Below are 13,221 nucleotides of genomic sequence, written 5' to 3'. Positions count from 1 at the left end.
GTGTGTTGATATTAAAACTGGAATTAAATAAAATAGTGATTTCGTATGTGAGTACTGGGAAAGCTTCACATTTTACGACCGTTTTTTGAGTCTAATCTGTTCAGAAAACGCTTCCTGAGCACAGTCAGAAAACTATGTGATAATAAAAAAATAAAAAGAGGGTTCAACGTTCTCTGTGCTGCTTTGACAACCCCCCCAGTCCACATGTCTTACTGCCTGTGTCACGGTGGAAGCTGTTTTTTTTCTTCAAGGGGAGTTGAAGCCCTGATGGGCTTTCCTGCCAAGTATTTGCAGTAAATCCCCTGTTTTTACAGCCTCTCTGAGGCTCTTTTTGTTCCACAGTTGCTCTTCTACAAACGGCATTGAAGCAATCTTGGTGCACAGATGCAATTTTTTGTGTGTTGTTGAAAAATGTTGAATTAACTAAACGGACGACGGCTTTAACCTCCAGATTTTTAATGATCACAGTTTGAATAATGAACATCAATCTGCTTTTTACACTGTTTGATGACTTTAGTAGCATTTTGTTCACTGAGACTAATTAATTATCCAAATATTGAGGTGGGTCCCCTTCCAGGGACTTCCTGCCATGTTTCTACAGTATTCCAGAATGGACAAACGGAGCAACCCCTGTCGTTAAATTTTAAAAACAAAAACATTTTAATAACCTAAAGTGAACACCCCTGTACACTCGTGTGGTTGCTCTGAGTTTAATCTCGCCACCACTAGATGGCACCAGACAACACTGGACAGTTTAATAAGTCATTTATTATCAATTCGGGCAGGGCAATTATACTATTTTATTGCAGTTGTTGAGGATTTAGACTTAGTAGCTAGTTTGTAGTTTGTATTTTCAACAACCCTATTGATTCCGGCAATACTTTAAGGTTAAAACTGTTAGTTTAGATGCATGATTCTGATACTTCTGACGGATTGATGAGAAAGATTTTACCTGCGAATTTTGGGATTAAATCTATATTCAGAGGGAGCAAAATTTAAAGCCTGGAAATATTTATTAAGGCTCGACCTTTCTCAAAGTCGCCCCCCCTGCATATTTACTTTCATGAGACACTTATTGCAACAGTTTAAACACTCTAAAGCATCGGCATCGACCGCTGATAAAGCAGACCGCTGCTTATCTCCTCATGTTTGCAGTGTGTCGTCTCTCCGGGACCCGAGAGGCTCCGAGGAGAGTGGATGTGAAGCAACAGCCCTGGTAATTGATTCCATACCAGCGGAGCCTCCTGTGACCGCTGGCTGAGACGCGGCTGCGCTTTCTGCAGTGTGGGCTGCGGCTTTACAGGAGCACCAGCTGATAAGCGACGCCAGCGGGGCCAAATAGCCGAGCACCATCATTAGAGAACAGGAAAGCAAACAGGTAAACAAACTGGGGCGTCTGTTAGCATCCAGGCTTAATGTCAGCGATATGCGGACGCGCTTAAAGCGCGGATAACACGTATTTCACGTGTTCCTCTCGTGTGCTTGCTTCGCCAGAAAGGCTGCTACTGTAAAGAAAATGACAGCGCAGAAGCCCAGGAGCATGCTTCGAGAAGCCTCTCATCAGATTATTGCTGGAGGATCAGCAGGTAAGCGTAGTAAACGTGTCCACTATTGGCAGCGATTACACAACCGTTTCTGCGCGCGCGCTGCTAACGTTGTTTAGCCTAGCATAAAGTTAGAATGAAAGCTACGACACCACCACCATTCACCTCTCCACGACGATGGTGCTAAAATAAATCAAGTTGCAACCATTGTTATTAAGCCAGGTAAATCTGGGCTAAGTCTTCCGCCGTTTTTCTAGCGCCAAAGGTTAGGACATTTGACAAGATGGTTCGGTGATGTGAACCCGGAAATGTCGTTCGGTTGGAAGCCCGCGCATGCGCACAAGTGTGCTGGTGTCAGGCGGTTCATGGAAAAGTGGCCGAGTTTTGTAAGAAATATGGTAAATATTCATGTTTAAACTAGTGATGTTTATTGATTATCATGTGTATGAGTCTGAGAGGCAGTATAACCAGATCATATGTGCACTTATTCAAGATAGTGTAGTTACATTTTTACAGGCATGTACAAATTTAGTTTAAAAGTGTATTTTAGGACATTTTGGTTGTTCCCTTTCTTAACAGATGTTAAAACAGCAAATTTGAACCTCCTATAATTAACCAGTATCTGGTCACCAATGGCATCACTGAACACACATTTTGATAAGAGAGCCTTTGCGTGTTGTATTTTTATAATGATTTACTGTAATACACACTGCTTAAAATACTTAATTTGACAGCTCTGTCTGTATTTCATTTTTGCATTTCAAGGGTTTTTGCAATTTGGATGATTTTGAGGTTTATAAATAATTGAGTGGATATTTCGTGCTGTAGTGAGGGGGGAAAAAAAGGAGCAATGGGTCAAAGTTCAAGTTGGTGGCTGGGTGGCACAGGCCATCCCAGCAGTCAGTGGGTCAGAGGCAGGAATACACCAGCACAGAGGACACACACTTTCACCTACATGCAACAGTTTCAGTCAAGGTAATATAAACAAAAGGACTGAGCTGAACTTTGAGTCAGACTCGAACACGCATAAAGGCTGTTGGGTCAGTCAGCTCATAACCCTGAAGGGAACGACCCCCCGGTGCAGCGGGTCCAGTTTTTAGTTGGAATTTTGACAATTATCAGCTGCTGCTGTTGTCGAGTCCACAGACCCAATCTAAGAAAAGAAAAGGGAACATTAAGTCAAACTTTCCTGGCTATTATTGTGGATTACAAGAATAAAAAAGGAAGTTTTTTCTTTTTTGTCACCTCTGCTGATCAAGCTAAGTGCTGCAAACCATAAAGGCAGAAATATTTCCTCCTCTTTTGTCTTCTCGACCTTCACTTGAAACAGAAGCTTGTTTTGATACTGACGAGTTTTCATAAATTTCTAATAAACAGATCATTTACCCTTCTTTTTTTTTACATTTACTATTAAAACACTTTGCTTTAATGTTTCACGTGCGAAGGTCAAATCATTTACATCCTTGGGTTCACCTCGTCTATTCTGATGTCACTTTCTTATCAGAAGAGTTGGTCCTGATCTGCAATCATGTTGTTTGCACAAATAAAGTTTTTGAAGGCCAAACATAGACATTTTATCAGAGAGATGACCTCAGTTTCATAGTTTTTCAGCTTTTGTATCGTCTTAATTTGGCTTTTGTCCTTAACACTATTTCTTTTTATTATCTCTTACCAAAAAATCCATATAATCTACATAATCATACACATTTATGGTGTCTAACAACATTAGCAGTTTGATTGTGACTTGACTGTGTTGTCTTTAACTTAGGAGTAAAATATTGAGCACGTGTGGCTTCGGGTCCGTGAGTGTTACACGGACCCTCCAGTGTGTTCGTACAATAGCCTGGAATGAGCAAACTGGTACAAATACAGACTTTAATGTTACTATATATCTATAATCAATCACTTTTGCAATTCAGAAATGTAATTTTAAACGTTTTATTTAAAAGAACATACAGTACCTCTGGATACATTTTGTTCCTCGGCAGCCACCGTAGAGAGGAGTCCTGTAATCCATGCTATGTCCACTAGGCGGCGCGCTGCGGCGATCTCCATCTACTGTGACATCACTGATGTCCTGTTCTGTCCCCTCTGATAGATTACTGATTATCAGAGGATTCCAGTGTCAAAGGTAGCTGTCATCGCCCTGAAGTCCATCAAATCTTTAGGCCAGATAGAATTTAAGGTGGAGTTGTTGCTGTAGAAGTCTGATGTTTTTATTTTCCTAAAATCTTTAGGCTAAAACTATATTTGCTGTATCCTCAGGTTGCTTTTCTGGGTGTTTTTCTTCTCATATAATAAAGCTAATCTATGGGCAGCTTTGTGAACCTTTGCTGAATAAGTGTTAAATCATCAGCAACATTTTTCATGCTGTCATCTGATGATGAAGTTGTCAGGGCAGGACTTGTCTCGGAGGCTGTGGCTTTATGAGGAATGAGGTGTCACATGTTCTGGCACAGCAGCTTCTACTTCCTTCATGGTTCCCGCGGGACTGACAACCTGCTGTCCTCCCGGAGGCCGCGCCGCCTTAATCCGTCTTCACCGAGAAAGATGTGACCCAAGGTTCTGAGCGGGAGAAGAATGAGCTCAGTGTTTCCTCTCACCTTCACGTTACCGTTACCTGCCCCGTGGGGATATTTTGTCATCCTGAGTGACTGGTAATGAGGCTGGAGACAGATCTGCCGTTATTTATGCGGAGACGGTTGCAACAGCAGCGGGAAAGTGGATGAAAGGCGTAGTGTGCTGCAGGATTTGTACTTTTACTGCCTAAAACTACAGTTATCATTTGATAAACAGAAATGATTCAGAAATAAATAGAACTTGGTAGAATAATAAAAAATAGAATAAAGCCTGGATCATGCATGTGCTGCCGTTGGTTATGTCAGGATAAGGATAAAAAACTTTATTGATCCCACATCGGGGAAATTGCACGTTACAGCGGTAGCCCGTGGGGTACAATACAGAAAAGTACTAAAAGATAAAAATAAAAAGACTCTTATATTATGTACATTGCTATGTACATTGTACAGTATATACAGAAATTAAAGCGGTAACAGAATAGCAATTTCCATATTAAATAAGCATTGGAACCTGTTATTTTAAACAGAGTTTTCACTCTTGAAGGTATTTATCTGCTCTGTGAAAACTTACCAACAGCTTTCCTCCCCCCGCCCCAATAATATGTTGAAGTTTCCGCCGCAGAGCCACCAGGGGGCAGCAAATGCAAATAATGTTTTAACGTTATTGCGGTTATATAGTTGGATGAGAAGAAATGCCTGAAGGCTGCATATTGCATTAATTTTTAAAGAAAGCAATGTGGTCATCAGAAAAACAATGTTTGTTTTAATATGTAATCTAATAGACGTACTTTACCATAATTCTAAACTCCAGATGGTTATTTTGATATATTATTATGAGAGATTTAATCGAATTGCGGTCATTCTCCCCTCCGACAGGGGGCAGTAGCTGCATGCTGTATCTGTTCTGACTAAGGGACATTTCAACCTCTTACTGTTTGTTTTATTGCTCACACAGAGGAGAAGAGCGGAACAGAGGTGTTCCATAGATCACTTTTCAAGGACTTATAAGATCGTTTGGAAAACAAAACTCTTCTGATTCAATTAAAAAGAAAAAAAAAGCCTGGGAATGTAGAAATGTAACTTGTAGAAAAAATCTAAACATGGGAGGTAGAGGCAGAACAAAGTAATTGAAATTATGTCAATATGATTAAATAGGCTCAGGCTAATTAGCAAAAAGGCAGAAGGGTGGAAATCTCTCCAGTTACACGGCCCTCGTTGTAATGTTTTCTCTAAGCTCTTTGTTATTTCCTTGGCAGAAGCATTTGTTTTTTAAAAACTCCGAGAGTAAATCGATCCGTCTCCTGCAAATGGACTGTGACGACATGAGACAGGCGGCCGGCTGGTGATTCCTTCCAGACTGTCAGAGCCCCGTTTGGAGGAAGAAAAAAAAAAGCCTCCTGCTCTAATTCATCTCAAACAGAGAACCTGAAATCAGAACAAACGGAGATGGAGGAAAGAAGGAGCGCTCTGAATAAATAAAGGCGAAGCGTGTGTGTCCTCTGACAGACGCCGTAGTGAGCTGCTCCTCAGCCAATCCAGGCGAATTAGGCCTAATATTTATTTCGCTCTGGCTTTGATTGAACTCCCGATGGACATGTTGTAGACAGATGTTTAGATGACCTCATGTTTGAAGTAATGTTGGTTCTGGATCGGATGGCTGTTCCTCTAAATCCAAGCCCTCTTCATCCCCCGCTTCCATGTGTGCTTCGTGTTCCACGTTAACGTTGTTTCTCGGGCAGACAAATGTCCGTCCGCGACGGTCGTGGATGGCTTGCTTAAAATGAGGCGTGATGGTGCTGAACGATGGCTACTTAACTGGACACATCTGTCTTTTCACTCTCGGGGAGGACGGCTTCGGCATCAAAACGGCTTTATTTTGACAGCCTGCCTCTCAGAAGCAGGTCTTTAGCTGTAATCTCTGCGTTTTTATCCTTTCTAAACACACGAACAATGCCAAAAGAGACCTAATATTTATTATCTCGCTTAAATAATCTTCGTCAGAATGTCTGAGTTACCCACTGTAACCCATTAATTGCGCAGAAATAGCAGCAACATATAAAAATGCTAAATTATAACAGGAATTATGTAATTCACTTTTTTCTGCAATTAAATTATTATTTATCTCTTTTTTAGACATTTTTATGTTTAAAAAATCGTCACGAAGCTCAGAACCAAAGAGGCGACTTTAGGCGTTTTGTTTTTTATTTAAATTATTATCAGAGATGATGCATATTCTAGTTCCCAAAACTACATTGAGGATCACCGTTCCGTTGTTCTAAATGTTCTTCCAAACAAACTCGTAAAACATGCTCATTTCTTTTATTATTGAAACCATTACAACACGCTTCAAGACTGCCATTTTCTGGCACCAACTCTTCTATTTATCTATTACATCCCGTTTTTATTTGAACCAAATGCCAGCAGCGAAAGGTGCATGAGAATCTTCCTTTTTAAACCATTTTAAAGTCAGTCTACAGGTGGGGCCTTCTCAAACTGGAGTTATTTGACAAGTGCCATCAATTTTCCCCGAAATGACCTCAGGCTGTGATCTGTTTCTGTCTGTGATCCAGCAGAAAAGAGGGGAAAAATCTAACAGAACCTTCAAACCCAAAAGGTTCTTCTGAAACCCGCCATGACGCCGTTAGCTGCTGATGTTAGCTTTAGCGTACGGCGCGTGCGGCGTGATCAATGACGTTATCTTAATGAGATGATTGGGTCGCGAGGCCTGTCGGGTCGCGAGGGCCGGCGCGTCGCTCCAAGCGGACAGAGCTGCACAAAGTGTTCTCGTTGCCGCTCGCGCAGGCACGTGCGTGGTTGGGAGCCAGAGGAGGCCACGTGCACCCCGCGGGGACTGCGGAGTCAGCTGCCCGGTGACGCACGTCTGCGAAGTTATTGCTCTTTTAATCACATAAACTCGCATTACTGGATCCTTAATTTGATCGTATTTTATTGGCAGTTGTCAGACGCTTACAAGTGTTATAAACACTTGATTTAAATAGATAAAAATGAGTAAATCTGCTTTGTTAACGAGTGGCATCAACGTGCCAATGCTTGTAATTAATCCGGTTGGTGGGGGTTTTATTTAACATATAAACTCATAAAAAAATTAGTGGCTATTTTTTGGCAACATTAATTTTATCAATTAAGGTGGAATTAGACATCGATTCAACCAACTTAAGATTGACCATTCCATTGCTACCAGATAATTTAAGTTACTTTAATTAGTTTAGTTAGGGAAAATAGTTTTTTTGGCTGTCCTTTTTTAAAGGTTTTTCTTTTCTTTTATTGTATTTAATTAAAGCTTCAGAATCCCTCAGACATGTTTCTAGTTTATGTGACCCTTTGTCAAGGCCTGACTGTTTCATATAGGGCAGGCTTTAATCAAGCTTTAATCATTTTATAAATTATTATTTTAGTTACAAAATAAAAGCATTTTAAGTTGTCTTAGCAACCGTGGCTTACTCACAACATAGTTGTATATGGCAATATGCAGGAAATCTATTGCAGAATTTTCCATAATTATACCAGTAATTATACTGTTATTCTAATAGATCCAGTCTGATAAGTATGATTACTCAACATGGGAGGCTTTCTCTGCATCATTGCCTCTAATTTAGCCACAGCAGTTATTAAGCGCTGGGCTGTAGAGAGCAGCCGATTTCAGAGGGTTTCATCACATCGTTGAGCAATTTCATACAGTAAACGAGACAATCCTGAAAAGTTTCTCCTTTTGATCGTTAGCAGCCCGAACTGAAGTCGTAGGAGTCAGTAGATCTGATTGCAGAGGTTCAGAGCTGAGGCAGGAAACTGGGAGGAATATCAGCTAAACGGGCTACACTTAATTAAGCATTTAGACTGAATAGTCAGGGGGCAAAGACAGAGTGACCTTGGAATAATCAACATTTACTCTGTGTGTGTGTGTGTGTGTGTGTGTGTGTTTAATATTTTAGCTTTATGCAAAATAATTTGTTTGCTTTTCTACTGATGAATTATATCTGGAGCCAGTCGTGTGGGACCTGCTCACACATGTATCTGCAGAAGTAGGCATATTTAAGTGCATGCCCCTGTGTGTGTGTGTGTGTGTCCTGTGTGCATCTGGATTATGTTTTCTGGAGTGTGTGTATATTTTTGAGCCCGGCTCTGTCTTGAACCTCCTAATTAAGTCACGGTAGATATGAGCTCTTCCTGTGGAGGGCTACTGTCTGTCACCACGGCACAATTATTATCTCGCTGTGTGATTTGAGTTTGATCTGTGATGCTTCTGCCCTCGCTGACGGCAAATCTCAGCAGAAAATCGCAGAAGGTGCGTTTTCTGCAGCCTCCTCCTGCCCGGTGCTTTCCCTTCTGTTTACCCTCTCCCACCTTGTTCCTCATGAGCACTGACATGTGTGTTGAAAAGTCTCGAATTGGGCATTTAACCTTGTGCCCTGCAGCTTGTAGCCACCGTTGATAGTAGGTCAGACATGTGGGCCGGCTGCACGGTGGTGGATGTGTTCCTAATACTCTCAGGCTCAGCAGGTTTTCATCTGTTGCTGACTGGTTTTCGCATTGTTTTGGGAAATCCTTAAAGCACACACATGCACACACACACAAGGCTGAGACAAACCTCATGTTGTTCCAGCTGAATTCGATACAGGACGCATGTTCAGATACAGTAATTACAAGCTCCTGCTACGAACACAGACGTATAAATAAACATAATGAGCACTGTCAAAAAAAAACAACAAAACCGGACAAACTAAAAGTCTTGAGTGTGTGTGTACCCGTGCTGCACGGATGTGGACGTTGTGTCTGCCCTGTGATTCTCTGGATGAGCTGGAAATTTATAACACAGGAAGTTCCTGCTCCTTTGTCAAGATTTGGACACACCCTCTTTGGGATGACCCTATATCGCTGGAGAGCGGTTGGTTAGTTTAATCTCTCCGAGGTTCAGATTTAGAGACGTTTTGTGTTATCGTCGACATGAGTTTAAACTAGTCTATGTCTGAGGCTGAGAGGGCAGAGCCGAGCTCGCCTTTGATCAGTAACGCCGCCAGTTTAGACTTTGGCCGGCTTTTACGATAATATGAAGATGATAACTTTGCTGATCCTTTAATGTTTGTGTGACTCCCCATCAGAGACGGCGCCCTCACATCTGTACCCAGTTTCACCCAGAACCGGTGACGTGACCAGTACAGGGAGTACTTATTTACCCTGAAACGCCTCCAAGTTTTCTTCCAGCACACCTATTTCTGAAACTGCATCTTCCCTGTCAACCCCCCCGGAGGTCCGAACCGTGACCACGACACGTCATTGGCTGTTTTATATGGCCTGTGTGGGTGTCATTCACGCGGCGATGCGGTCAATGGAACGAAGACCACACAGAGCGCCGTCTGAGGCAGGTACATGGACTCTGTGTGTGTGTGTGTGTGTGTGTGTGTGTGTGTGTGTTTCTTCGTGTGTCTTGGTGGCAGGTCAGCAGTCTGACTGAATGTGTGTGTTCACTTGGGCGGCTCTGACAGATGCTTTCTCGATAAGACCCCCCCGGGGAATCTGCGGAGGAACACACAGACAGTCGACCGTTTCCATGGTGACGCATGGATGTGGAGGCCTTCAAAAGATGATTATGAGGCCCAAGTGTCGCCGGTCTGCCACAAGTCTGGTGCTTCCCAGCAGGTGGATTTGTTTATTTCGTCTTTCCTGGGTTCTTTTTCCAGCCGGGCTCCGAGCTTTTGCCGTTCGGGTTTTTTAATGGATGAGCTGGAATTATCAGTCACATGCTTTCTTCCTTCTGTACCGCACAAGACGTCGTCTTTGGAGAGCTCCCTTGGTGTTCCGCTCTTTTCCTGAATGGCTGCGCTCTGGGCGTGTTCCACAACGTTGCAGCCTGATGTATGGCACCCGGGGGAGAAGCTGTGCTCCCCCCCGGCCAGAGCGAGGCAGAACGAGTCCCCCCCATCATATTCAGAATTTAGCTTAAATTGATGGTGTGTGTGTGAGAGGGAGTTGTTGTTTTTCCTTCCTCGATGGAAACGTCCTGAGTGATCACATGCAGACCTTTGCGGTTTGGCAGATGTTGTTTTTATTGTGAACGACCAGGAAATGTTTTGTTTGTAAAATAAAGGATTATTTAATCGCACTCCTATAAGCTGCTAAAGCGGCTACGTTCACTTTTTAAACTTTGATATTTGCATCAACACCAATTAGTTCATTTATGGGTATAACTGTAATAAATATTGTACAAATATTATTCCTGTTGCCTTAAAAAACAAAGTTAAGTTTTTGTCTGTCAGGAAAAAAAAAAACACCACAGCTCTTGGGTTTTCTTAAGTGGGAAGGAGACAAGGTAATTACCCCTCGGGCAATTAGAGAAAGGGGCCGAGGGAGTAGGAAAGTCATTTTCTAACCCAAACATCCTGGTCCGAGGGGCCGGAGCGGCTGGGCAGCCTCCTGGAGGCCGCTGGCTCGCAGGGAGCCGCTCACGGGGACGTGCACCAGCGTTTGTTTTGCTTCTGCGGAGGCAGGACCACCAGAGCCCCAGCAGCTCTGCAGACGCGTCAGCAGAGGGAGCGGTCCGCCGCTCCCCGGGTCACGGAGCCCCTCTGAGTGGCGTCATCAGGAAGGGGGATGGGAGGGTGGGGGTGGGGTCTGCCGGATGAATGTTACGTTTGTGTCTGTGTATTTATGGCGCATTGAAAATGTTTGTATGAACCCATAAACATGTACGGGCCGACGCATTACTGACACAATATACTGTAAAATCTACAGTCCCAGACCAGCTGCACCCACAATAACAAGCATCTTTGAACCTAATGGAGACAAGTCTGAGATATCACGTTTAAAGATGCCTTTAAAGCTGTTTACCTTCCAGTTTCTGTTGGTTTAAAGTAGAATTCGAGTTCATTTCCTTTGCACTCACGTTTATTTTCTTACTAAAGTGCAGCTGTCATACAGCTTCGCAGCAACAAAACAATTCCTGATTTTTACATAATTTGGACTTTTACACATGACAACCTTTAAAACGCATAAAATCCAGTAAACAACACAGACAGGAAAATGTTTACGTCACAAATATAAAAGGGACTTCCGATCATACACTCACAAATCAGGCCTAATGTTTCACTTACAAAAGTCTTTAGTTTAATGAAGCTGTAATTGAATCCAGCTGAAATTTACTTGATTCAGTAAATATCTATGCATTTTTGAGGTGCTGTCGTCTCAGAATTATTACTTTTTTATTTTTAATGTGCTTTTCTCCAAGTCACAATTAAAATATTTCTTATAAACCAATAACTTAACACTGCAACGCCTATAAATATAGGAATTAAAATGCAGTATTCCTAAATCTTACACATGTTCTTGGTAAGGATTCTACACATTGTCATGACCTTGCTGGTGTTGCCTCAGTTGTTTGTCTGGATTAATTACAATTGCTGAGTTTATCAGTCTTCCAGAGACTCTGACGTTAATTTAAGAATATTATTTACTGTGAATATGTCAGCCAATCAGTGGTTTCTGATATATAACGGAATCTTCTGGTCAGATGGATGATTGTTTGCAGTTGCAGATATTTTACCGAACACACACACACAGACACACACAGACGTGTGGAGGTTTAGAGGACGGGGCTCTTCTGCCCATCATCATGGCGTCGGCCATGGCGTGCTGACACACTGAGGTGGTCGTGGGAAAGAGGCTGCCAGAGCAGCAGGCCTCCATTGGTCTGAGGCATCAGTGTACGGGTGGATTCATACTTCTGTCCTGACATCGGTTCAGCGTGTAGGTGAGCACCCAGCAGAGCTTCGTGTCTGTCCTGGGGGGGGGGGCTGGGTCAGGAGCTGAAATCTGTGTTCACAACTGAGTCCTGGCAACCTGACAAAAACCTGTAATGAGCAAACACTGGATGAGATCATCCTGTGGTTTGAATGGAATTAGCTTGATTAGAATAACCCTCCGCTCTCACCTCCATCTGCTCTGCTGTCAAAGACTCCCTCAGCTCCTCTGGTTCTGGTTTAAGACCCACACACACACACGCACACACAGGCTCACACACACAGGCTCACACACGGTATGCGGTATGTTTAACATGAAACAAGAACATTCATGTAGGAAAGAAAAACGATGGTTTGTGCTGACCTTTTCATTTTGCTCCGTGTTTTTGGCCGATCCCCGAGATTCCGACGGCCCTCCGTCGGATCGCCGCGATGAGTTTGTGCAGTCCCGTCCTCGCCGGGATGAGTGAGGCTCGCCATCAATCCTAAAAACAACACGCCACGCCTGCCAAACCTCCCAGATAATTAGCGAGGCATTTCACACACTGCAGAACATCAAAAAGCGAACGGAAAATTGACAAATTAAGCATGGTCCGTGTCAAATCAGAGGGGCTGGTCTGGAGCAGAGCTGAGGAACCACATGGTCTCTAAATCAACACCCAGTATTTAAATCTTGTGAGAAATATCTTGATTTTTAAATTCATTAACTGATTAATACAGTCTGACTAGAAACCCTTGACTCCACAAGCAGCAGTGTAATTGTGAGTAAGATATTTTAATTGAACCACAGTGAATTATGGGGTTTTATGGCAGAAAATGATTTGGAATTTGGTTGCTGAAGTCTTTGGGGTGTGTCAGACAGTCTACGAAACAATCTAAGGCTGTCTGAGGTTTGAAATGTGATCTGAAGCATGTTGGTTAGTTACAAGCCGACTCTTGTTTGTGTAGTCTGTGCCCACAGTGACTGCGAGGCGATTTACATTCTCCTCATTAGCATTTGGTAACGCCAGTCAAGTCGGGAAAATGTGCTGCGTTTGGCTAATCCAGGAACTCTCCGTAATGTGACCTTTTTTCAGTAATATGGTTGCAGTGAGATGAAAACAAGCCCACGTTTAGGCTAAAGATGATATTTTTATTTACACATCCAAATCAAGTGCAAATCGTTACCAGATGCTCACAAAATTGGCAAACTAAAATGCAAATGAATGCCGGTTTCCAGAGCCGGTGTTGCCGGTTTTTCCATTTCTCCAGTCGCAGAAGTGGTTATAATCTATTTTCTGATTCCACTGAAATCGACGCAAATTAAAAAAGATGTTTATCAAATTAAATTATTATCCTTAACTTGGC

The 13,221-nt window shown here is 42.7% G+C and overlaps 1 protein-coding gene across 3 annotated transcripts in view; it reads left to right on the top strand.

The window, feature by feature from the left end:
• The first annotated feature begins 1,137 nt into the window (after positions 1-1,137).
• The window catches only part of slc25a21 (solute carrier family 25 member 21), a 60,797-nt gene continuing 48,713 nt past the window's right edge, over positions 1,138-13,221 (top strand). Inside the window, exons 1-3 of one of the 3 annotated variants that reach the window (XM_029827372.1) lie at positions 1,138-1,378; positions 1,495-1,586; positions 9,241-9,504. In XM_029827372.1, coding sequence (XP_029683232.1) covers positions 9,429-9,504 — 76 coding nt within the window. In that variant the 5' untranslated portion in view covers positions 1,138-1,378; positions 1,495-1,586; positions 9,241-9,428. The remainder of the gene's footprint in view (positions 1,379-1,494; positions 1,587-9,240; positions 9,505-13,221) is intronic. The other 2 variants (XM_011614012.2, XM_003962253.3) reach the window with 2 other exon arrangements.

Source organism: Takifugu rubripes, chromosome 2 (genome assembly GCF_901000725.2).
Source record: "Takifugu rubripes chromosome 2, fTakRub1.2, whole genome shotgun sequence".
Classification (NCBI taxonomy): Eukaryota; Metazoa; Chordata; class Actinopteri; order Tetraodontiformes; family Tetraodontidae; genus Takifugu; species Takifugu rubripes.
Note: the sequence above shows the minus strand (reverse complement) of the source record. Positions and strands in the feature narration are given on the sequence as shown.